Source organism: Chinchilla lanigera, unplaced genomic scaffold (genome assembly GCF_000276665.1).
Source record: "Chinchilla lanigera isolate Chin_1 unplaced genomic scaffold, ChiLan1.0 scaffold00021, whole genome shotgun sequence".
Lineage (NCBI taxonomy): Eukaryota > Metazoa > Chordata > Mammalia > Rodentia > Chinchillidae > Chinchilla > Chinchilla lanigera.
Window position 1 is genome coordinate 28,316,767 of NW_004955422.1, and position 25,026 is coordinate 28,341,792.

At 44.3% G+C, this 25,026-nt stretch overlaps 1 protein-coding gene across 4 annotated transcripts in view; it reads right to left on the reverse strand.

The window, feature by feature from the left end:
- Efcab8 (EF-hand calcium binding domain 8) overlaps positions 1 to 20,579 on the reverse strand; it is a 67,350-nt gene extending 46,771 nt beyond the window's left edge. For 3 of the 4 annotated variants that reach the window (XM_013514343.1, XM_013514342.1, XM_013514341.1), the window contains exons 1-8: positions 20,460 to 20,579; positions 14,898 to 14,949; positions 12,811 to 12,976; positions 10,960 to 11,078; positions 8,267 to 8,370; positions 2,851 to 2,986; positions 2,075 to 2,180; positions 104 to 188 (exon numbers count right to left, since the gene is read on the reverse strand). In XM_013514343.1, coding sequence (XP_013369797.1) covers positions 104 to 188; positions 2,075 to 2,180; positions 2,851 to 2,986; positions 8,267 to 8,370; positions 10,960 to 11,078; positions 12,811 to 12,976; positions 14,898 to 14,949; positions 20,460 to 20,539 — 848 coding nt within the window. In that variant the 5' untranslated portion in view covers positions 20,540 to 20,579. Of the gene's footprint in view, positions 1 to 103; positions 189 to 2,074; positions 2,181 to 2,850; positions 2,987 to 8,266; positions 8,371 to 10,959; positions 11,079 to 12,810; positions 12,977 to 14,897; positions 14,950 to 20,459 lie in introns of those variants that run through there. The other variant, XM_013514344.1, reaches the window with a different exon arrangement.
- Positions 20,580 to 25,026: the final 4,447 nt, after the last annotated feature.

Here is a 25,026-nt window from a genome sequence, read left to right on the forward strand (position 1 = left end):
CTTCCCGAGCCTATGCTCAAAGGCCTTGCTGAGGCCCTAGCCTTACCTGCCCAAGGGATGTGGTGGCTGCCAAGACCCTTCACCCAGCTGCTTTGTGACTCACCAGTAGTCCATGACCAGGATACAGCTATCCAGTTCAGTCAAGGTGAAGGCCCGGACACATTTATAGTTACTGATATCAAAGAACTCTGGAAAAGACAGAAGACAGGGCACTCCTGGAGGCCAAACTCCCACATGGGCCAGGGTGGGGTCTGGAGGTGGCAAGCAGCCTCACAGCATCTGTCCAGCCCCTAATGAGTAGCAGCCTCATTGCCAGCGCTGACTTCCACATCTGAATACAGGCTATCACCCTTCTGTCTCCCAACAGGGCCAGGAGCTGCAGTTCACAAGAGGAGGCCTGGCTGGGCTGGGGTTACAGAGGCTGGAGTTCACACTGGTGCCACGTCCACCTCTGGCCTGGCCCAAGTGCTCCACGTAGAAATGCCAGCTCCTTCGCCAGGAAGGCTGTGATGACAGGATCCTCTCAGGAAGACATGGAGCCCACTCCTGGAGCACCATGACCACTGACTGCTCAAACTTGCTGATGACTGACTGCTTTCTCTGTATCACACAACATATCCTCATAATGAGTTCACTATTAACAATGCAGCCAGCCACCACACCAGGAGCTTCGCACACACAACCACCCAGGCCACACTCACCCTGGACACATGTACTATTGGCCCCCTTTTACCTCTGGTAAATTGAGACGCTAGGAGGTAAAGTAATTGCCCAAAGTTACACACCAGTGTCTCGTTCCAGAACAGCTGCTCCCTATCCTCACATTTAGCCCCGCCCTGTGAGCTATGGTTTCACATACAAGTCTCCTCTCTCTGACTTTACAAATGTGCTGCTGGACCCTGCCCTCCCTCACTCATCTATCACCTACTCAAAAGCACCACACATCCAAAATGCACAAAGCAGTGAGACAGACCAGAGTAGAACAGATGCAGTGCCTGACTCACGGAGCTTCTGGTCTGAAGGAAGAAACAGACACAGAACAGAATGACAGTAAGGAGTGTATGACTGCACTCAAATGGGACTTTGAAGAGAAGATGGATGGTATCATGAGGATCCTTTTAACAGAGGAACTTGACTTGGACAGGTGGTCATGGAGGGCTCCCTGGAGGAGGTGATCTCTTCCTTACCCAAGGGAAAGGTAGGAGCTGTGGGGTACAGAGGGGTGCAGGAGGGACAGCAGAGAATACAGAGGCCATGGTGCCCCCTGGAGGATGTGAGAGGAGGCCACAACAGGCAGAAGGAAAAACCAGGGGACAACAGGGCCTCAAGAACCATGTTAAAGATCCCACTTCCATCCTAAGAGCAATGCAGTAAATTGAAAGCTCTCTGCAGACAGGCACTTTAAAAGCTCATCCTGTTAGGAGTAGTAGCTCATGCCTGTAATCTCAGCTACTTGGGAGGCTGAGGCAGGTAATCTCAGCTACTTGGGAGGCTGAGGCAGGAGGATCACAAGTTCAAAGCAAGCCTGGGCAAATTAATGAGACCCTCAAAATAAAAATGAATGAATGAATGAATGAATGGATGGATTAGGATGTAGCTCAGCCCTCCCTGGCTTCAATCCCTAATGGGAGGGGTGTCAGAAAAAAGAAAAGAGAAAAGTGCTCCTCCTAGCTGCTACAGGAGCCTTGAGAAGCAATATGGCAGGCAAGACAAGGTCTCAACACTGTTCAAGTGAGAGATGAAGGGAGCAGCAAGAGAGAGCAGGGAGAGTCAGGGCTGGTCTTGTTATGGCCTCTGGCTCTTACATTTGGATACCCAGGTATCTACTCAGCATTCACTGAGCATCCCCCATCTACAAGTGGGGCTGGGGGGCAGCCAGTCACAGCAGCCACACTCAGTCCTTGTGGCACCTGCCACAAGAGGCCCTCACTAAGCACTGATTACGAAGGCTTCTCCACCTGGCACTACCCCAGAGGGTGTTATCCATGCTCTCGGCTGCTCAGCCAACAGATCTCTCCCAAAAGCAGATGTGCGGTTCTGGGGTAGCAGGCCTGGGCAGGCTGCAGGGACTCACCTATCTTCAGTTCAGTAGATGAAACCGCAATGAGGTTCATGTTGTGCAGGCACACCAGGTCGATGACCCACATCGGCTGGTTGTGGGGCTGCTGGATCTGGCTGAGCTGGAAGAGGAAGAGCAGAGGAGGCTGGGGCCCAGGAAGAGAGCACACCAGGAGCACACACTGCTAGCCCGCTCTTGCCAAATGAGACCTAAAGCCCCATCCAACAGAGCTGGAGTGTAAAGAGCTATACAGTGTCTCAGCCAGGGCACAGAGCTGGTAGGTGGTACAGCCAGGATTCTAACCCTGGTGGTCAGGTTCCAGAGCCCACACTCACAACTGCGGTATTTTCTGCCTGGCCCAGGCAAAAGGTTTGAATCCTCAGGATCTGAGGATGGTCTGAGTGTGACAGGGAAAGGGAGTGAGGCTGACCTCTAGCTCAGTCGCTGTGCTGGATGATGACACTACTCACTGAGATGGCGACTCGAGAAATAAGCCTTGTGGGCAGGGGAGCCACTGACATGCTGTTTGTGCAAGCTTGCTTGGAGGTACCTGCTGGACATCCAGATACCTCCTTCTGCTGAACTCCCGCTTAGCAGAAGGGAAGCACAAGGCTCGCAAGGTGAAGCCAGAACCTGGGCTCGAGTCATATGACCACAAGTCCAGGCTGCTCTGACGAGGATCCCAAGAGTGAGCTCATGCTGGACACAAGTTACCATCACTGCCGGGGTACTAAGAAACAGCTTTGCAGCTCCCTCCCCACCTGTGTGCCACATGTGCTAGCCCCACTCACCTTAAAGGAGCTAATCAGCAAGAAGGACTCAGACCAGAACTGCAGGACCCCGTCCTTGGTGACAGTCAGGAAACACTTGATCTTCTTGAACCGCTGCACTAAAAACTCTACTTTCACGATCTCACATCCATGCCGTCTGTGGACAGTGAGAAACAAGCAGAAACAGCTCAGAGAGGAGCGGGCATCCACATCAGGACAAGAAGCCATCAAGGAGGAAGGTTAAAAGCAAGCAGGAACACTTTCACTCACGTACTGACAGGTACAGAACAAGAAGCTGAGCCTGGCTCCAGGAGATCTGGGACTCCACTCCTCCTCCAGGTGGACTTCTACTGGATCAGTGATAGCCACAAGAAAAGGAGCCCCAGTGGGGGCCGGGCATGTGGCTCAGAGGAAGAGGTAGGCTTAGCCTGCGCAAGGCCCTAGGCTCTATCCCTAGTGAAAGAAAGAGAGAGAGAAGGAAGGAAGGGAGGGACGGAGGGAGAGAGGAAGAAAGAAAAGCCAAGCACAATGCTGATATAAGATGTGGCTCCAAAAGCTCATCCTGAGAAACAAGCCAACTCCCTTATGACAGAGGAGACAAGGAGTAAAGGTCTTCTGCAAAGCTTTGGTTATGGGAAAAATGACCCACTGAGAGTGAGCAGAGTGGAGCCTGTGACTGAAAATGAGAAAGCACTTTCTAGCCACCAACCTAATACTCCAAGGTAGGGAGGGAAATGGAACCCAAGATTAAGAGGAATCAGGGCCTCAAGCGTCCCATTCTTCACCTCCAGGACATACACTGAGCAGAGCAAACAGCTCCTGCTGTTCCACAGGGTGCCATCCACAGCCTTCAGCAAACTTTAATGCTCTTCCAGTGGCCCCTTTCCTGCCCCAACATTCCTGCCCACAGCTGGCTATTAAGGGTCACCACCATGTTGACATAGCATCATACACACTTGCCCATACACACTTCACCTGTCCAATATTTAGGCCCTAACAGGGCCCACTTCCCTAGAGTCATGTTCTGGTTACCAGCAGAACTACAACTAGACCAGGTGCCTTCCCTCCGCCTTCAGAGCCTTCTCCAAGCCCTGCGTGGGCATCATCTGACTCGCAGCCAAGGATAATCCACAAGTGTGAACTTCAGCTGCTGTTGCAGTGGTGGGGAGAGCAGGGGAATATGTATCTGGACACAGTTCCCCTCTCCTGCCCTTGGCCCATTGGTCTACACAGATGGTGAGGAGAAACTCAGATGACCCTTCTAGACTGTGAGGAGCACATGTAACAAATGAGAGCTCCAACTCACTCTCAGTAATTAAGACAGTCCCAGAGAACTGTCACCTCAGTCACCAACTGTCATGTTGGTGTCATCTGCAGGAGGACAGCTCCTTCCTCTCCCAGGACAGCATGAGGTGTGTTGGTATTCAGTGACAAGGCTCAGTAAAAGTGCCATTAACTTTAAAAGTTACCCTTGCATGAAGGGAAATGAATATTTGGCTATTTCTCCCTCAAATTGAAAATGGGTTCCTTGTTTACAGGTTGAGCAAATAAATAGGAGAAAATAAGGGACAAGCTTTGGACATTTTTGTCTCAGGATCTTTAAACATACTTGGGGTCTAAATGTCCCAAAGAAACAGACCAGTGAGGGCATGACCACATCATGCAAAGTATTCATTATGGCCATAAAATCTTCATCCCACCCCTATCCTGTTTAATAAATGTATTTTAGATAACAGAGTAAAGACTGGCAGCAAAATACTGCCTCCCCAGGACCTGGAATCAAAACAATAAAAACATCTGGAAAACAGCTACTTAATGAAGAAACAGAAGTAGATCTCCAGGAACTAAGAAAGCCAACAGGAAGCTGGACATGGTGGTGCATGCCTAAAATCTCAGCACTCGGGAGGCTGAGGCAGGAGGATCACCAAGAGTTTGAGGGTAGCCTAGACTACATAGTGAGTTCAAAGCCAGTATGCACTACACAGTGAGACCCTGTCTCAAAAAAGGAAAAAAGAAAACTAGAAACTACAGAAAAACTTAACACAAACACAATGTAGAAAACTAGAAACTACAGAAAAACTTAACACAAACACAATGTAGAGGAAAAAAGAACCAATCTGGACTGGTAATCCTGACTCCTAGGAAGGGGGACCTGTACCACTAACACCCAGCAAGCCCAGAGAAGGTCAGCAGCTCCGGTGAGGAACAAAGGACTGTACCCACAGTGCTACCCTCAAGAAAAACCCAAAGTTATTGTAAACTGCAAAACCACCATAATATTTTACTCTGAAAGTAAATCCTTCCACATGGCAGGCTAGAGTTGGGGAAGAAATTCATTATAGTGCCTGCTATATCTGAGACAGTTTAATCAGGAGCCATTTGGGAAGGGGTTGTTTAAGAGTGGCAGAACTACTACACTTCAGGGTTTCTGGGGTCACTGTACCACAGTAACTGGGTGACAGACAGTCATAAGAGACAGTCACAAGAGGATGTAGGCTAGACATAGAATGCTTAGAAGTTTAAGGTGAGGCCAAGAAGGACCAAGAGTCTTGCCTTCTGTAGTGAGAACTCGCGCCACTGTTGTGTAGTTTTTGGAGGAGGCTGGGTCTGAAAGTGCTGGCATCAAGACCAGGGAACAGCTTGACCCCACCCCTATTCCCACTGCCTACATCTAGCACAGAACTCAATGATCTGTTTGCTGTCTCCCTCAGCCAACATGATTAGAGATGCACGTCAGCTTGGACAGTTGCCACAGCCAGGGGTGTATAGACAGAGGGGTCTCTGGAACAAGGGGGTGCCTCACAAGCCCACAGGCTATAAAGCTAGGCAGAGAAAGCAGTAACTTCAGGTGCACCAAGGGACACAAACACTGGAGTGGCTGGAGTGAATACAGCCCTGGGGTAAACACCATGGACTGACCACATGCAGCAGGAAAAGTAGGGCAGGACTCAGCAATCACACACAAAAATGTGAGTGTGGAAACAAAATAGGACTTAGTAGTGACTCACTCTCATGCCTCCATATCTGGCAGATTCCAAGACATAAAGATCCAGGAAAGAAATCACTCATTTAAAAAATGGGAGACTTCTTGGACTCATTTCTCTTGTCCTTCATTAGTTTTTGGAGGCTTGGGGGTTTTTATCTGTGTGAGGTTTTTTTTCTTTTCTTCTCTGTGGGTTTTTTCTATTTCTTATTCTTTGCTGTTACTTTTACCTAATTCTATTTTCTTTTACTCCTTAATAGCACCCTTTAACTCACTTTTCTGTCCTCCTTCTCATCCTCCTTTTATTTTTGAAATTTTACTTCTTTCATTTCCCCTTCCCCACCCTCTCCATTTTCATTTGGATTACTAATAAGCATTATTAATCTTTATATAGTTAGCTGATTCTATGCTATCATTGTCAAATTCTTTTACATTTTTAATGATGATATAATTGTTATACTTAGTAGGTATTTAATGCACGTGAACATTTGGTTTGCCTTTGTATCTATATTGTTGTTGCAGATCTCTTTTCTATTGTGAAGGGTGGTACGCTGGTAGCTTTTATTGGTTGAATTACCCAATTTGTCTTTCACGCTATTATTGTTGCTGATTTCATTGCTATTGCCAATATGACATAACTGTTGCTATTAGTAGGTTTTTATTGTATATTAATATCTGGTTTGCCTTTATGCCATGGACAATACTGCATTTCATTGCCAGAGAACTGGGTGCTGGGCCAATTACACTGCACCCTCCCCTCCCCACATCAATGAAGGTGGTCATTCTTGGGACAGAGACAAGAACCTATATTTAGCCAGGCCCAGAGCACATCACTGGAAAGCAGATACTATTTTAAGAGCTATCCATACTAGCAACAAACTCTTTGCACTATAATCCACATGAACCCTCAGCATACATGCATGCACATATGTATACACACACATGTAACATGAAAAAGCAGGGCCAGAGATATAGCTCAGCAGCACAGAGCCTGCCTGGCAAGTGCAAGATAATGAGTTCAATTCCCGGTACCAAAAATAGAAAAAACAAGGCAACAGAATGCCTCCAAAAACTCCCCATAGCCCCAAGGGTGATCCATGGGGTATTAGGGGAAGGAAATCAAAAGCCAAGGCCAGGCATAGGGCCACATGCCTATAATCCCAGCACTTGGAGGCTGAGGCAGGAGGATCAATGTGAATTCAAGGCCACCCTCTACTACATTTGAGACAGGCCACCTTGTCTCAAAAAAAAAAAAAAAAAAAGCCAAAGAGCTGAATTATATGAAGCAATAAGAGGAGAAAAAAAAAACCCAGATCAATAAGATGCTTGGTGAGCTCAAAGATGATACAAATAATCAGATAATCGACTTAATAAAATTGGTGAGTTTGCAGAAGACACTAATAAAAAGTTAGATGAGCTAAACAAAATAAGACAAAATGTAAATGACCAGTTTACCAAAGGATTAGAGCTCATGAAAAGGTACCAAACAGAAATCTAGGAGCATAAAAATTCTATTGAAGGTATGGACAGCAAAAATGATCAATATGAGGACAGTGTCAGGACTAGAAGACAAGGCTGATGCAGGAGACCATATACTCAGATTCCTCAAAAACATGAGATCCAGGAAAATGGATCCAACAGTTGCTAGACAGCACAAAGAAGACTAATCTAATATTAATTGGAATTAGTGGAAAATCAGAAGACAGCACAAATGGCATAAAAAATCCTGTTTGTAGAAATAACAGCAAAAAAATTTCCAAGTATGGGGAAAGAATTTAATACAGATAAAGAAGGCATATCAAATCTCAAACAGCCATGATCAGAAAAGAACTTCTCCAACAATACATCACAGTCAAAATCCCCTCAGTAATCAGAACTACTGCAGACTTCTCAACATAAACCAGGAGAACTTGAAGTATTTCAAACCCTAAGAGAAAACAACTTCCAACCCCAACTATAGTATTTTTCAAAAAAAAATCTATCTTTCAAAATTGATGAGAAGTAATGTCTTTCCATGACAAAGAACACTTCCAGAAATTCATGGAGCTGGGCATGGTGGTGCATACCTGTAATCCCAGTACTCGAGAGGCAGAAAAATTGCCTCAAGTTTGAGGCCATCCTGGGCCACACAGGGAGTTCAAGGCCAGCCTGTACTACAAAGAGAGACCCTGTCTCAAAAAAACAAAAACAAAACAAACAAGTAAAATTCAGGCCCACTAAGCCTGAAAATTCTCCATAAAATTCTCAAGAAAATCCTACAAAGAGACAAGGAAACCAATGATGCCAAAAAGTCTAGTGGAATGAATACATCTAGCAGGGTGAGCAGATAAGGAGAAGTGGGGAGGGGAAGACCCCTGGAAGACTGGCAAAGAGTGTCCCTGGAACTTAGGGAGGGACGGGCTACCCTGGCCCTAGATCAGTCGCTCCCCACAGGCCCAGGGAAGCACTCCTTACAGGGGAATGATCCGCATGGGAAGGTAGAAGCGCAGGCGGTACTGACTCCTCCTCATCTCTTCCAGGCCGTGGAACTCACTCATCATGTAGTCCACATACTTTGGCTGCCACAGAAAGCAAGGCAAGGGAGGGAGGGTGTTTCAGCGTTAGCCACTAGGGGCCCTGGAGGCTGCTTCCCAAGCATTGGTCAAGCAACAGCCTGTGCTCAGCTCTTGAATGTGGGGAGGGTTATTACAGGCATCTGTGAAGACAGGAAGGCAGTCCCTCCCTCCTTAGCTCTATCTGCAATGCAAATAAACGTAGCTTCACTTCTGCACCTGGCACCTCAATTGGATGCTCTTTATTCACCCCTACTTTATGGATAATAAGGCCCATGTAAGTATATATAAGTTGCCTGAGTTCACATACCAAGTTAATGACAGGTGTTATAATAACAAGTTAATACCAAGTTAACCCTAACATTAACTCTAACCCTAGGCCACTAGGGCAACTCTAGGCTACACTGAGCAGCCTCATGTTAATACAGCTAGGGCCAAAACAAGCCACCATACGAAGCTATAACCAGGGGCTGGGGATTTAGCTCAGCAGCAAAGCGCCTGCCTGCCAAGCGCAAGGTCGTGAGTTGGGTTCCCGGTACCGGAGAAAAACCAAAAAAAAAAAACGAAGCTATAACCAGAATTAGGAGCCAGGTGTGGTGGCGTATACTTGTAGTCTAGATACTCGAGAGGCTGAGGTAGGGGATATTTCTTGAGCCCAAGAGTTCAGCACCAGCCTGGACAAGATAGCAAGATCCAAGCAACCCATTTAGAACCCCTCCTGTCTCTCAGAAGCTATTCTTATTCCCATTCCGCCATCCCTATTCCCCATTCCTTTTCTCCAATAAATTTTCCCACTCTTAAAAAATAAATAAAAAAGATAGCAAGACCCTGTTTTAACAAAATAACTAAATAAACAATTTTTAAAAAGAAAGAAAGGAGGGCCAGGGCACATAGCTCAAAGGCACAGTGGCTGCCTGACAAACACAAGGTCCTGATTTCAATTACCAGTACCAAAAAACAAAAAAGAGGAAAAAGAAAGAAAGGAGTTAAGATGAAGGATCATTGTTCTCAAGCATAATGGCACACATCTGTAATCCCACATAGTGAGGAAGCTGAAACAGGAGGATCACAAGTTCAACACTAGCCTGGGCAACTTAGAGAAACCTTGTCTCAGAGGGGTGGGGGAGGCCCTGGAGAGATACCTCAGGGCTGTCTGGATTCAACCCCAGAACTACAAACAAACAGGACTGAGGATGCAGCTCTATAGTACAGTGGCTGCTTAGCATAGGTTCAATCTAGGTTCAATCTCTAATATTGGGGGCTCAGGGGCAACAGCAGCATTGAGTAGACAAGTGGAGAATGCTAGAAATATATTAAAATTAAATTTGAAAAATAGAACTTGGCCAGGGTGGTGGTGCAAGCCTGTAATCCCAGCACCCCGGAGGCTGAGGGAGGAGGATCTTTGCAAGTTCGAGACCAGCCTGGGCTACAAAGGGAGCTCAGGCCAGCCTGAACTGCACTGTGAGATCCTGTCTCAAAAAGACAAAAATAAATAAATAACATAAAATAGAACCTGGATTGAAAACCTAAACCGAGTAGGAAGTACGCTATGGCAGTTAACACAGGAAGCTTTGAGGCAGACCTCTGAGTCTGAATACTGGCCCAGCTCACTAGCTCTGCAACCCTAGATGAGTTCCCCAACTTCTCTCTGACTCAGTTTCTTAAACTTGTCAAACGACAGCACCTATCCCACAGGATTCCTGTGAGGTTTAAGCAAAATAAAACACAAAGTGTTCAGCACAGTGACCGTGTAATCATTGCCATCTTTACCACATAAATATATCAGACTGTATTTTGGGGGGTTTTCTTTTGTTTTGTTTTTGTTTGCAGTGCTGAGGATTGAACCCAGGGCCTTCACACTGAGCTATATTCCCAGTCCATTCTTTAATTTTTATTTCAAGACAGAGTTTTTCTAAGTTGCCCAGGCTGGGTTCAAACTTATGATCCTCCTGCCTCAGCTTCCCAGAGAGCTGGGATTACAGGCATGTGCTACCACGTCTGATTCAGATTATATTTTGTACTTTTCTATATTTTTAAATGCTATTTGTGCTCTTTGTAGAACTTTTTGGGGAGGTGCCGGGGGGCACTGAGAAAGGGTCTCACTATGTAGTCTAAGCCAGCCTCGAACTCACATTCTTCCTGTCTCAGACTTCCAAGGGCAAGAACTGCTGGCATGAACCACCTTGCCTAGCTCTGAGAATATTTAGAATCAGAAATAACAAATTCATTATTATTATTATTGTTCCATAAAACCCTGACATTTTTGGATTTTACAGCCACAAATCAGCCTGTTCCTGAGTGACCATAAAGGGCCAAGGCATTGATTTGGACCCTCTAGGCAGACATGCAGGAGAGCCACCTAGCAGGTGGGGATGCCCTGAGAGGTCTCACACACAGGGGTCACTGACACTTGCTGTACATTCTCCTACCCCAGGAGGTGAAGCTGCAGTCAGAACACCAACGCTTCCGTCTAGCTGGCAAACACCCCAGCTGGAGCAGAGCACAGGGAGGCTTTCTGATGCTCCCTGCCTGCCCATCTTCACACCTCCATCCCGGCCCACTCAGCTACCTGAGGCAGCAGGGACAACTCCTCACCCAGGTGATAAAGCCGTTACCATCCGAATCCACCTTGAAAAACACCGACTCTAGCACCTCCTCCGACACATCGTTCAGCACCTTCTTCATGGTCCTGATGAAAGTTTCCAAGTCCATGGCTTCAGAGAGACAGAACAGCGGCACTCAAGTCACTCAGCACCCCACAGGCCCCAAGTGTCCCTAGAAATCTGCATGCCAAGCAGTTTCATCCCAAGGGGTAGAAGTCAAGCGCTACAGAAAGAAAAATATAGCCTAAATATGCAAAAATAAGGGAATGGTTTAGTCAGCCACAGAGCACTTAGATCCATTTCCCAACTAACACCACAGTCAGTGTTTTTTAAAGTGAGGAAGGTGTTATTATATGTTTATGAGAATATCCCTGATATATCTATTAAGTGAGAAGCAAGGTGGTGGGACTTGCTAAAAACTAATTTTAGGACATGGGGTGTGGCTCAGTGGTAGAGCCCTGTCTAGGATACTCAAGTGCTGGTTTGCCCTGGAGCAAAGCAATGGCCTAGAAGCCCATGATAGCACAGAAGTCTACACAGCACTATGGAAATGTTAAGATTAACAGTAAGTGAAAAAGAAGGGTCTGAAATGACATACAGTACATAAACATAGTCCCCAACTTAGGATTTTTCCATTTTACAATGGAGCAAATTTATACACAAACAACCACCATTTCACTTTCATCACAGTAGTTAATGAATTACGAGATATTCGATACTTTATCAAGTAACATGCTTTGTGTTAGATTCTTTTGCCCAGCTGTAGGCTCATGCAAGTATTCTGAGCACCTTTAAGTCAGGGTAGGCTAAGCTGCAATGGTTGGTAGGTCAGGTGTGTTAAATGAGTTTTCAGCTAATGACAGATTCAATTTACAATCATTTATACGACATACCCTGTGGTAGTCAGGGAGCAGTGGTGTCGTGAGATAACAAACATAAAAACACGCATAGCCATCTGTGGTGAAGCCTTAATGAGGCCCTTGGGACACCTGCTTCCTGGTGTTCGTGCCTTCCTGTGGTCTCCCCTGCTGAGTATGGGGTGAGGAGGTGACTTGCTTCCAGCAGCAAAAAATGACACAGGTGACAGACAGGGTCTATGGCTCTCTGTACTTATTACTACCTGACTCTGCTACATGAGACTATGTCCCGCTAGAGTTGCTCTCTCCCTTCTTGGGTTGCGCCTTGCCAGCAGACGTGCTGGGAAGCCCCACACAGTCAGAAAATGCACCAAAATGCTAACAGTGGTTGCATGTGGGTATATTTGGACTAGGTGAATTTGGGCTGGGAATATTTTCTTCTAGATCTCAAATAGCTTCCAATACGTTTACACAACACAGTGATGAAAAGTTTTAAACAAGACACTGGATACAAAAATAGTTGTCAGAGCTGGGCATGGTGCACACCTGTAACACCAGCACTCCAGGAGGCTGAGGCAAGAGGAGCACAAGTTCGAGCAGAGCCTGGATAACTTAGTGAGAACCTGTCTCAAAAAATAAATAAATAAAGGGCTAGGGATGAAGCTTAGAGCAAAAGACCTGGGTCTTGGGTTCAATCCCCAGTACTGAAAAAGGCAAGGGACCCTGTCATAGCTGGGCATGGTGGCGCATGCCTGTAATCCCAGCACTTGGGAGGCTGAGGCAGGAGGATCATTGAGAGTTCAAGACCAGCCTGGGCTATAAAGTGAGCTCAAGGCCAGCCTGAACTGCATAGCGAGACCCTGTCTCAAAAAGCCAAAAAAAAAAAAAAAAAAAAAAAAGGGACCCTTTATCTGAGCCCTCCACACACCCCAGACACTGGGTCCTGTGCAGAAGTTACAATGACTGAGTGTACAGTGTGGCTTTACCTCTAGTGGAGCCAATGCCCTCCTCAAACATTTTCTCCATCTCAGCCAGGTGCAGCCCAGTAAATAGCTGAGTGCTAGGTGAGGTGTCGGGAATATGATGGTTAAGGATGATGGGTGGTGGGGAGCGGGGAGCCTCCTTGTCCTGGAGTTCACCTGGGATGGACAGCTGGAACGAGAATGATTACACAAACCAGGGACCAAGAGGGTTAACTTCCTATGCCAAACATTTCTCAGTGCATCTTATTTAAAGAGAGAATGTTTGGGAAAGAACATGCTAAGAAATGTTACAATGTTACTGGTAGAAACAAGTAAGTTCTACTTATCTGCTTCCACTTTTAGGCTTAGAAAGATCAAGAAAAATCTAGGCCAGGTAGAGTGGAGCACACCTGTAACCCAACAATCTGGGAGGCTGAGGCAGGAAGATCGTTGTGAGTTCAAGGCCAGCCAGGGCTGCAAATGTGAGTTCAAGGCTAGTCTGCACTACAGAGCAAGACCCTGTCTCAAAATAATTAATTAATTAATTAATTAAAATAAAATTTTAAAAAGGGCTGAGGATGTAGCTCAGTACAAAGGTCCTGGGTTCAATCCCCAGCACTACAGGAAGGGAAGGAGGAAGGGAAGGCAGGGAGAGGAGATCCAGGCTGCGGGGTCAGAGAGGCAGCTCAATGGTAATGTAGTTGCCTAGTATGTGTGAAGCCATTAGCTCGGTCCCAGCACTGAAAATGGTAGTGGGGTAGGGGAGGTCTGGACTGTCTGTCCTAACTTTGGGAGTTTAAGCCCCACCAAAACAGTGAATACAAACATCCTCCTGTGAGTGCTCATTCATTCACTCACGGTCCCCACACATCTACTGGGTGCCAGGCACTGCGGCTACAACAGTAAACAAATGGAGAGTCCCCGCCTTCATGAAGTCCAGCAAATGAAGGAGTTAATGCTCTCACTATCTACGCAGACCCCAAATTAGAAATCTCAGCACCATTTTAGTGCCTCCTTTCTTCCTCTATGTTCTTACTGGGACCCATCACCTACATAGAACCCATCCTCTCCCAACCCCTGCCCTACTCTAATGTAGCCTTTTGCTGAGACAAATATAATGACCTGCCCTACCACAGAGCCTGGCCATCCCCACCAAACCGCCTTCCAGTGCTGGAACCGCCCTCTTCCTATCAGCCAAATATGATGACTTTATCTTGCTCTGACACTCTCCATGGTGACTCCTTCCATCCTCAACTCCTAAGCGTGACTTCTAGAGCCCTTCACAATCTAGCCCTGACTTATCTTTCCAGTTGTAGGCAAGCCCACACCATCCCCTATGCACAGTCCAGGCCTGTGCCGCAGAGAGGATCTTCTACACACTCTTCAGGGTCTGGCTCAAATAGCACTTCCTCCAAGGAGCTTTTCCTTGACTTCCAATGAGAACCACTACTGCCACCCACCCTCCCAGGGTCTTTGTTCATTCTTCGCACTCACAGCATGCATCTGTGTACATGCCCAGACAGCATAGTGTGAGAAGCACAGGGTCACACAGTGCAGAGCTCTAGGCTAGACTTCTGCATGGCTCCCCGCATATGAGCTACTTTACCTGAGGCAAGCCACATCACTACTCTGAGCCACAGATTTTCCCATCTGTAAAACAGACCCACAGGGTTGTGGTTGAGACCTGAATACATATAAAACCCCAGTAAAGTGGCTTCAGAATAAATGATAGCTCTTGTTACCATTCATCTTATATTGATTTTTTTTAAGGCAAGGGCATATTAATTTACCTTAATTTAATCTTAATTTGTATTAATTATCGCTATATGACCCTAGGGCACTGAACAGATAATACATCTAAAAGTTCATATAGCCCAGTCCGCACAGGGGCTGTGGACGGACAGCCTCACGCTGCCTCTGGGCCAGGTGGCACTTTAAAAGGAAGAGCCAGCCTGCTTGCAGCACACACTTGGGTCACCCACCTGGCCCTGTAAATCTCTAGTTTGCCACGGCGGGGCAGAGACCAGTGGACCACTATGCTGATGAGCATTGGTCATGTTGAGTGGCTCTGGAATGCCCCTGCCCTTTACTCACACTGACGGTTTGCTTACCTTTTCAGGTTGAGGGCTCTCTCCAAAGTCCTCAGGAGACATTCGTCTTGACCTAAAATAAGGAATCATGGTTGTTTTAACTCCAGTCTTTGTAAGGAGCATGTGGGAAAATGAGCAAGCCAGGCCACAAAAAGGCATTAAAGAAGACAGGGGCCATGGAGAAGGTGGCTGTCCCTTCCCTAAGAGCACATCTAGCATCTGATGACCATCCCTTTCCCATAGAGACTGCTCCAGCAGGAAGCTTCCTGTATGTTGACAAATGAGCCTTTCTCCCACTGATGGAAAGGAGTTGTCCCACTGACAAGTTACTTCACTCCTCACTTAACACTAGGGACTTCCTTAAGGGGCTCACACTTTCTACAGAACTAGAAGAGGCTTAGGGTGCCATGTGGTATTTAAAGAACAATTCAGATGAGGAAAATAAGATCCAGAGGTGGGCACATGTCCGAAGGTCAAAGACAAGCACTAGAGTTGGGACAGGACCAAACTAGCCCCTGACCCCCCTCTACATCCCCCCTCTCAAACCCCCTTCTGTGCCCTGAGAAATGGGACTCCCTCGGGAGAGCTGACGGAACTCTTCACAGCAGCATGAGGACCAGGTGACAGCACACTTGGGAGATCCATCCCCAGAGCTCTGCTCTGAGAATGCAAGGCATGTGCTGTATTAGGGCACCGGAGCATCAGTCCAGCCTCATCCACAAGTCCCCCAGGCAGTGGCCAGGGACACCCTCGGATGGGGGAGAACAGTCAGGAAAGAGACATGCCTGACATGTACAGAGGGCCTGGCCAAATGGGCCACTTAGCTTGATCAGAGGGGTTCTGGAAGGCCCAGGAGAAGGAAGAACAGCAGGAGAGAAGAGGGAAAAGAGAAAATGGAAGCAGAATGCAACATCTTAAATGTTTGGCCAGGGAAACGGAACAGGATGCGGGCAATTATGAAAATTCTCAGCACAAGACACAGGGCAAGGAGGAAGAGTAAACACTGGAGAAGAGTTGTCCTAACGTGATAATGTCCTGACAACAGTGCAGGTGAGGACTGAGGGAGAGAGATGAGTCAAGGAAAGAGGTTTAAAAGCCAAGAGCCAGGATGGCTGAGGGAAATGACAAAAGCATTTCTAGAAAAAGGAGCAGAAGGAAAATGGTTTAATGCACATGATACTAGACTACCTGGTTACAAATAAAACACAAAATATCTGAAAACTGGCCAGGCATGGTACACACACCTGTAATCCCAGTACTTGGAAGGCTGAGGCAGGATCACTGGAAGTTTGATGCCAGCCTGGGATACATAGTGAACTCAAGGGCAGCCTGAACTACACAGCAAGACTTTATAGAAAAAAAAAAAAAAAAATCTGAAAATAGTACTGAGGGAGGGGTACATTTAGGGAACAAAAAAAAAAAAAACACAAAAACAGCTAAGAGGATGTTTTGGTAGCCAAGGTGATAGGGGAAAGAAGTCCACAGAAAATGGCAATATAGAGGTTACCGGCAAAAAACCCTGCACGAGTGTATTTATAAAACAGGTCCATTTCTGTTAATAATGTACATATTATGTGCTGGCACATCCTATTAGAAAAGAGGCTAAAACTTCTCCGAATGTAATGGCAGCTATCTCCAGCAGGTGAGGTGATGGAAAATTTTTATGATCTAAATCATTCATTCCTCTCATTTTTAATTCAAAAAACATTCATAGCAATCTTTTAAGATTTCTTTGTGGAGTGCGCAGGGTGGTAAGCAATAAATTCTAGCAGAGGGTGGGGTTTGGCTCTGGAGCCATGCCCCCTTATCCCCAACGCCTCACCTAGTCCAGCGGGACATAAGCCAAAGAGACACAGTGTGACTCCCCTACAGCTCTGGGCCCCAGGGAGGGGAACTTGACTGAGTCTAAGGAGTTGCTGTATAGAGAAAAACATGGAAGGTTACACATTACTGATTTGGATTCTAGGGAGTTAAGGGCTAATACCGGGGGAAGGCAAGGAAAAGGAGGAATACAAAAAAGTATGCACTAACAAAAGGCATGAGCATTACCATGGTTCTATAAAAAGGTAATCATGGGAATGTAGAAAGAAAATAATTACCTTTGTCTTGTTTAAAAATCTTGGTTAACAAATAAAAGTTAACATCACCAATGATGGAGATAAATGATGTCACACATTTCCTGATGTGATATACTCATACAAAGCCAGAATCTAGTGGAGCATGGTGGAACATACCTATAATCCCAGCACTCAGGAAGCTAAGGCAGGACTGTGGCAAGTTCGAGACCAGCCTGGGCTACACAGTAAGTTGAAGGCCAGCCTGAACTACATATCTGAGACCTTGTCTCAGAAAAACAAAAACAAATGAATACCTGGATGTAACCATAAGGAAACAAACCCAAACTGCAAGACATTCTACCATGTAACTGGACTTTACTCATTAAAATGCCAATGTCCTGTAAAACAAAGGCAGCCTAAGGAACTGTTGACAGATTAAAGGTGATTCAGACCCAACTAGAAGCAATGAGTGATTCTGAATTAGACTGCATTAGATTCCAGACTGGAAATTTATAGGGATCATATTTGATGAAATCAGATGAAATGTGAATATGAACTTTATATTACATATTGTATTAAAATGTTTTCTGCTTTTGGCAACTGTACTATGGTTATAAATCAAAGTTCCTTTCTCTTAGGATATATATATAAGGTGTATTTCCTAAGACAGTAAAAGAACAAGATTCTGTAATTTTTTTTTTTTTTTTTTTTTTTTTTTTTTTTTTTTTTTTTTGGTCTTTTTGAGACAGGGTCTCGCTATGTAGTTCAGGCTGGCCTTGAGCTCACTTTATAGACAGGCTAGTCTCAAACTCACGGTGATCCTCCTGTCTCAGCCTCCCAAGTGCTGGGATTACAGGCATGCGCCACCAAGCCAAGCTGTAATTTTAAAATGCTTCAACAAATAAAAATATAGAGCAAATTTAGGAAAATGTTTACAACTAGTCAATCTGAGTTCTTGGTTCTTTTTTTTGGGGTGGGGGGGTTGGTACTGGGCATTGAACCCAGGCGTTCATACTGATATACTTTGAGACAGGGTCTCACAAATTACCTAGACTGGCCTCAAACTCATGATCCTCTGCCTTAGCCTCCTAGAGAGCTGGGATTACAGGCTATGCCACCTTGCCCAATTCTTTTCACTACTCTTACAATTATTTATAATTATTTCAAAACGAAAAGTTTTCAGCCAGGCGTGGTGGCACATGCCTATAATCCCAGCACCCAGGAGGCTGAGGCAGGAGCATCTTTGCAAGTTCAAGATCAGCCTGGGCTACAAAGTGAGTTCAAGGCCAGCCTGAACTGCATAGCGAGACCCTGCCTCAGAAAGACAAAAAAAAAAAATCAGAACTAAGTTTTATAAGAAATACATCTTTCATAAAGAAGTAAAGGTTATTAAATTACTGATGAAATTCCTTTATGAAAACAACAAATACATATTTTTCCCCATAGCCCCTCCAGTAGTTTTTTTTTGTTGTTTTTTTTTTTTGTTTTTTTTTTTGCAGTACCAGGGATCAAACTCACAACCTTGCGCTTGCCAGGCAGGCACTTATGCCACTGAGCTATATCCCCAGCCCCAGCATTTGTTATTGATTTCTTGATGACAGCCATTTTTTCTGGAGATGGAATCCAGCATTACTTTAATTTGCATCTCTCAAATGATCAATGATGTTGAATATTTTTATTTATTTTTTGGAACCGGGAATCAAACTCAGGACCTTGCACTTGTTAGGCAGGTGCTTGTACCACTGAGCTATATCCCCAGCCCTGAACATTTTTAAATATATTTGCCATTTGTATTTTTCCATCTAAGACGTGTGTTTCCATCTCAGATGCCCATTTTTGGATTGGGTCTTTGAATTTGAGGGGTCTTGATTTTTTTTTATGTTCTACATATAAGTCCTTTGAGGGACAACTGGCTAAAATTTTTTTCCACTCTGTGGATTGTCTTTTAACTGTTGATTTCCTTTGTTGGGCAAAAGCTTTTTAATAAGATGAGGTAGCAGTTGTTGATTCTTTGTAGTATTTCCCATGCGATCTGGGTTTTGTTCATGAAGTCTCTGCCTACACCTACGTCTTCATGATTTCTACTTATTTTACCTTTCAGTAGATTTAGGTTTCTATTTTAATACTTTGATCTTTGATCCATTTTGACTTTAGTGCATGGTGATAGACGTGGGTCCTTCTCCACTGTTGGTGGGAATACTGACTGGCGCATCCACTGTGGAAATCAATATGGAGTTTCCTCAAAAAAAACTAGGATTAAAGGTCCCCATCAACCCAGCTATTCCCATTCTGGGTATCTTGGAAGAATTAAAAACATCATACCACAGTGATATATGTGCATTCATATTTACAGCAGCACAATTTGTAATGGCTAAATCTTGGAAACAACCCAAATGCCCATCAACTGAGGATAAAAAAAGATGTGGTCTACTTATTCAATGGAGTACTACTCAGTCATAAAGAGAGACACGCTTGAGACATTTCTAGATAAGTAGATGCAACTGAGGCCATACTCATAAGTAAAATAAATCAGACTCACATGTGGAAACATGATATTGTCTCCCTGATGTGAGAAACTGAAAGAGTAAATAAGGTCCAAAATGTACAAAAGATATTATGAAATGTGGAGAAATTGTTCAGAAGGAAAGAGGAACTATGGTAGGGGAAAGGAGAAAGGAAGGGAAAAGGAAAAAAAAAAAAAAAAACAAGATATACTACAAGTTTCTCTTTCAGTGAAAAGAAAGGTTTGTACTAATACCATCTGGATAATTTTTATGTCCATATCTTGTACTCTGAGTAACTACTTTGAAGATAACAATATGCAATGTATTAACTATTGTTATTCTCCTATTATTTTGTGTTGAAATTTTTATTTTTTTTTTCATAAAATTAAAAACAAAATCTTTAACCAGGATAAAGAGAGCAGCTCTATGTATATTCACCACCTAAGGCAAAGTACCAAGCAGACAAAAGTCACCAGCAACGGAGACCACCCACAAGAAAAAAGGGAGCTCGGGATCATGGTGGAGTGGTAGAGCTTTTGCATAGCATGCATGAAGCCCTGGGTCCTGCCCCCAGCGCCACCTGCACCAAGGGGTGGGTGGGGGCACAGAAAAAAGCAGCATTTCCAAACCTGGAGGGAAGGAACAAAAAACTGAGGTGTCACATTCAATTTAAATTTAGAACTCGAGAACAAGAAAGAAAGAAGTCATACTCATTAGCCTCAATCTACTAGAGTTGTCTTGTCCAGAGCAGAATGAAGACAGGAGGGCAAACCTGGAGAAGGCGAGTTTGGAACAGCCCTTCAAGGAGCATGCTAGGGATGGGAGGGGCAGCTGGTGCACACAGGGTTGGTGGGCAGGCACTGCAGCGGCAGATGACTGGAGGCTAAGGGCATTTGCGGCCGCCCCTGCAACAGGTAAAAGATGTTCTCTGGTTCCCACTCAGGCTCTGATGTCAGGCAAGTGAATCTTTAGCCAAGGTGTCCAATTTTTGTAGGACAACTTTAACCCAAATGCTCACTCACCCTGACCCACTTTGATCTCCCCAGCTAGGCACGTTCGCGGACAAGCCATCAGTTTTGAAATCCCATCTCAACTGAGACATCTTGGCAGCTGTCCCTGAGTCCAAGACTGTTCCTCTGAAAAGTTGCTATGGAAATCTGTTGCTGCGGAGTTGGCTGGTCATATTTAGAACCAGTGAAATGAGAGAATTCCACGTGAGGAACGTAAGTATCAGAATCCACCCCACAAACCATAAACACACAGTCATTTTTTCTTCCAGTATGAGACATTCTTTTTATTAATGAAGTTGAATTTGTAACAGTGACAGGTGACACACAAATGGCCCGGACAAGTATGAATATAAAACAATCCACAGGACAAGTACAGGCACAGAAAGCCCACCTCTCAATGCAACCATGGGTACTGACAGGGAGCCGAGTGGTAAAGCAGGGCTTGCCCAAAGCAAAAGGCCCACAGCTCCCAGAGCTGGGACAGCAGAGGCACATGAGCTCTCGGACCCCTCTTCATGAGTTCCCACTACGTGACAAGAGGATGGCAACAAGAGCATGACGTGTGAGAATGGAACTTCCAAATCCACACTTTGGAGCAGGCCTAGCTCTGAAGCCTCCACTGCAAAATCTTGGCACAAAATGGCAGGACAAGTTGCTAAAAAGCAAATCTCTTCAGAGATCTTTCAATCAGGAACACTGGTTCCAGATTTTAAAAGATCACACATTTAAATTAGTGAAATCATATTTCACAAGGAACTGCATGTTACCAAAATGTCAAGAGACCACCAAACAAAACATCCTCCCTAGGCTTAAAAAGGAAACACCAGGGCTGAGGATTTAGCTCAGTGGCAGAGCGTCTGCCTGGCAAGCGCAAGGTCATGAGTTCGATTCCTGGTACCAGGAAAAAAAAAAAAAAAGGAAACAACAACATACCAAAGAAATTTCTGCTCCCATTTCATCAATAATGGAGATAAAAGAATTTTGCTACCTTAGTTTTATTAACTATTAATAAACTACAGAATTTTTAAAAAGAAAGCTAATGGTCTTAAATTTATTTTCCATTGGGTGTTAGCTAGGTAGATAAATTTCCCAATGGCAATATCATCAATTATTTTTATGGTAGCACCTACATTTTTCCAGCGACACACGTTTACTAATTAAACGCTATATATTTTTTCACTACAACTTATTTTCACTAAAAACTTCACAAACATAGTTACGTGGCTAAAATATACTAAATTGAAGGGAATGTGGTAGCACATGCCCATAATCCCAGCATTCGGGCATGCTGACACAGGAGGATCAAAAATTCAAACTCAGCCTGAATAACAGACCTTGTCTCAAAACAAAAAAGAAGCAATAGGAATGTCGCTTAGTGCAAAGACTTTGGGTTCAATTTTCAGCATGGGGTGGGGCAGGGAACAAAGACAACAACAACAGGAGGTGGAAGGGAGGGCATTTAGAAGAAAAATCTGCTTGATAAATCCCTGCTCAAAAACAATTGTAGAAAAGCTGCTCATCGTCGCACATACCTGTTATTTCCAGCAGAAGGATCTTGAGTTGGAGGCCCTGCTTGAGTGTCGTATCAAGTTCAAGACCAGCATGAACTGCATGATACCATCTCAAACAAAATTGAAAACAAACAAAAAACCCTAGAAAAGTTAAAAGTCCTACTTGAGCTTAACTCAGGCATCACTTGCTAATCCTAAAGAAATTCTGATCACCAACAATAGAAGAGAGTTAGACATAACTCCTCTAGAGCAGGTTCTTGCTTGCATTCCTACTCAGCAGCTAGGCCAATGCTGGCATGCTGACTTTACAAGCTTAACATATAGACTCTTAAGATGTCAAAATTTGTATCCTTTAGCTCTATATATTCCATCAAGTTTTGAAATGCATTAAAAGAAAGAAAATAGGGCCTGGGATATAGCTCAGCAGCACGAGCACCTGCCTGGCAGGGGCAAGGTCTTGAGTTCAATTCCCGGTACCAAAAATAAATAAATAAATAAAAAATAAAAGAAAGAAAACAATGCAGCAGCCATCATGGCACATGCCTGTAATCCCAGTACTCTAGGAGGCTGAGGCAAGTTAAAGCCCAGCTGGAGCAATTTTCAGACTCAGCAGAACCCTGTCTCAAAATTTAAAATAATAAATAAAAATAAAAAGCCTGGGAATGCAGTTTAGGGAAAAGGCTCTAAATTTAACCCCCACTACTATTTACAAAAAAATACTTAAGCCAGGTGTGGTGGCACACACCTCTAATCCCAGTAAAAGTTAAGGCAGGATTGTTCTGAGTTGGAGGCCAGCCTGGGCTACACATTGATTTCAAGGCCATTCTACACTACGAAGTAAGACTCTGTCATGAAAAACATAAACAAATTTTAAAAAAAGATGAAACCTGATAGCCAAGGAGTTTAAAAAAAATTTTTTTTCAAACAAAAACAGACAAGATAGAAGTTACGGACTGTTAAAACTACAGAAGATTCTAAAGAGTCTTGAAGATTTGCATCAAGGTCTCACCTTCAGCTGGCAGTAAAGGCAAGGTCAACTTTGCTCACAAGATGTTTAAAACATGCTCTTCCTATCACACCACAGTGCCAAAGAAAACTCGGTCAGTAGCAGTGGTGTATACCCATAGTCCTAACTACTCAAAAGGATAGAATGCTTTGGCCCAGGAGTTTCAGGCCAACCTAGGAAACACAGGAAGACCTAGTCTAAAAACAAATAAACTTCTGATACTAAGTTTAAAATTCTTAGAAAATTTGTTGAAGAGCAAGGCATGGTGGCACATGCCTGTAATCCCAGCACTCAGGAGGCTGAGGCAGGAAGATCATTCCAAGTTCGAGACCAGCTTGGACTACAAAGTGAGCTCAAGGTCAGCCTGAACTGCATAGCAAGACCCTGTCTCAAAAAGACCGAAAAAAAAAAAAAATTACCTTATCTGACCTATCATTCTACACTGACTGTTAAAATCAGTGCTGTATTTCTCAGGCTTTAAAGTTAATGGAGAAGGCTGGGCATGGTGGTTAAATTTAGAGCCTTCTCACTATAAGCCGCACTCCCAGCCTTTTTTTTTTTTTTTTTAATTAATTATTTTTAACAGGCTTATAATCCTAGCACTTGGGAAGCTGAAGCAGATTCTGAGTTTGAGGCCAGTCTGGACTATATATATCAAGAAACTATCTCAAAAACAACCTGGAGGGGAAAATAAGCAAAGGCAAATTGAGCTTATAGCTGCTTATAAAACACACACACACACACAAATCAGTGCCAGTCACAAGGCTGTAATCCCAGACACTGAGGGTAGAGGATCATCAGGAGTTCCCACAGTGAGTTGAAGGTCAGACTGAACTGCATAGGGAGACCTTCTCTCAACAACAACAAAAAAACATAAGTTTATTCCATTCCCTCCAGCAGGGTTTAAAACTCCAAAGTAAAAACAGCAGTCAGATGTATGTATGTCTAACTCTCTCATATATTATTTTTAGGAAAAATAAGCTTTATCAGGTTAGAAAACTTTGGAATGCTACAATCCAGGTGAGCTTGAAGTTATATTGGATCTTAAATCACTGGAAGTATTTTAAAATACATAAATTGGGCCAGGGATATAGCTAAGTGGCATAGCACCTGCCTGGCAAGCACAAGGTCCTGAGTTTGACTCTGGGTACCCCCCCAAAAAATAATAAAATAAAATATGTAAGTTGGCTCCCATTATGAGAAATACAAAAATAAACATGATAAAACAATTTTTGAAAAGCATAAGAGGAAAATCTAAAAGCCACTGAAGCATAGATGAGTATAAACCATGAAAGATTTTCAGGAAGATGCACTTAGATTTTGTATAAATGATTTGACAATGGACTTTCTTAGCAAGGCCTGCAATCTACAGGAAAAGCTGAACTTGTGCTAAATCATTTATTTCTGTCAAAGCTTCCTCTTTTAGAGTTAAAATAAAAGTATTTAGTAAAATACAAGTTATATAATACTGATTTCATTGTGAGAATTTTTCAAAACTCCATGTGTTAAGATATATACACACAATGCTAAGAAAAATTGTGCTTTTCTCTGATCAAAATGGCCCTTCCTCTGGGAAACATTAGCATCTACAGGCAACGTTTGCTAGGAATTGTACTATCCCATTTTTCCGGTTCCACTATCCTACTGGCTTTTTTGTTTGTTTGTTTTCTGGTACCGGGAATCGAACTCATGACCTTGCAATTGCCAGGCAGGCGCTGTGCCCCTGAGCTAAATCCTCAGCCCCTACTCTACTGGCTTTTACAACCTATATAGCACTTTTTCTGAACCAGAGGCTCATCCCACTGAGCCAACGAAAACTCATCCATTGCAGACCCAAGATGCACAGCATGCAGAAGACTCTGGTTTCAATTCTCGGTCCATGGCCTTCCACAACTGCAGTACTGTCTGCTTCATTTATTTTGGTAATGTTCAAAGTGGTGGTGGGGGGTGCTAGCCACAGATCCCCCACACACTTGGTACATGTCGCCTTGGATTTAACTTTAATAATCTACATTGCAATTTGTGAACCATTCATTAAACACCCTCCTCCCAGTACTAAGGA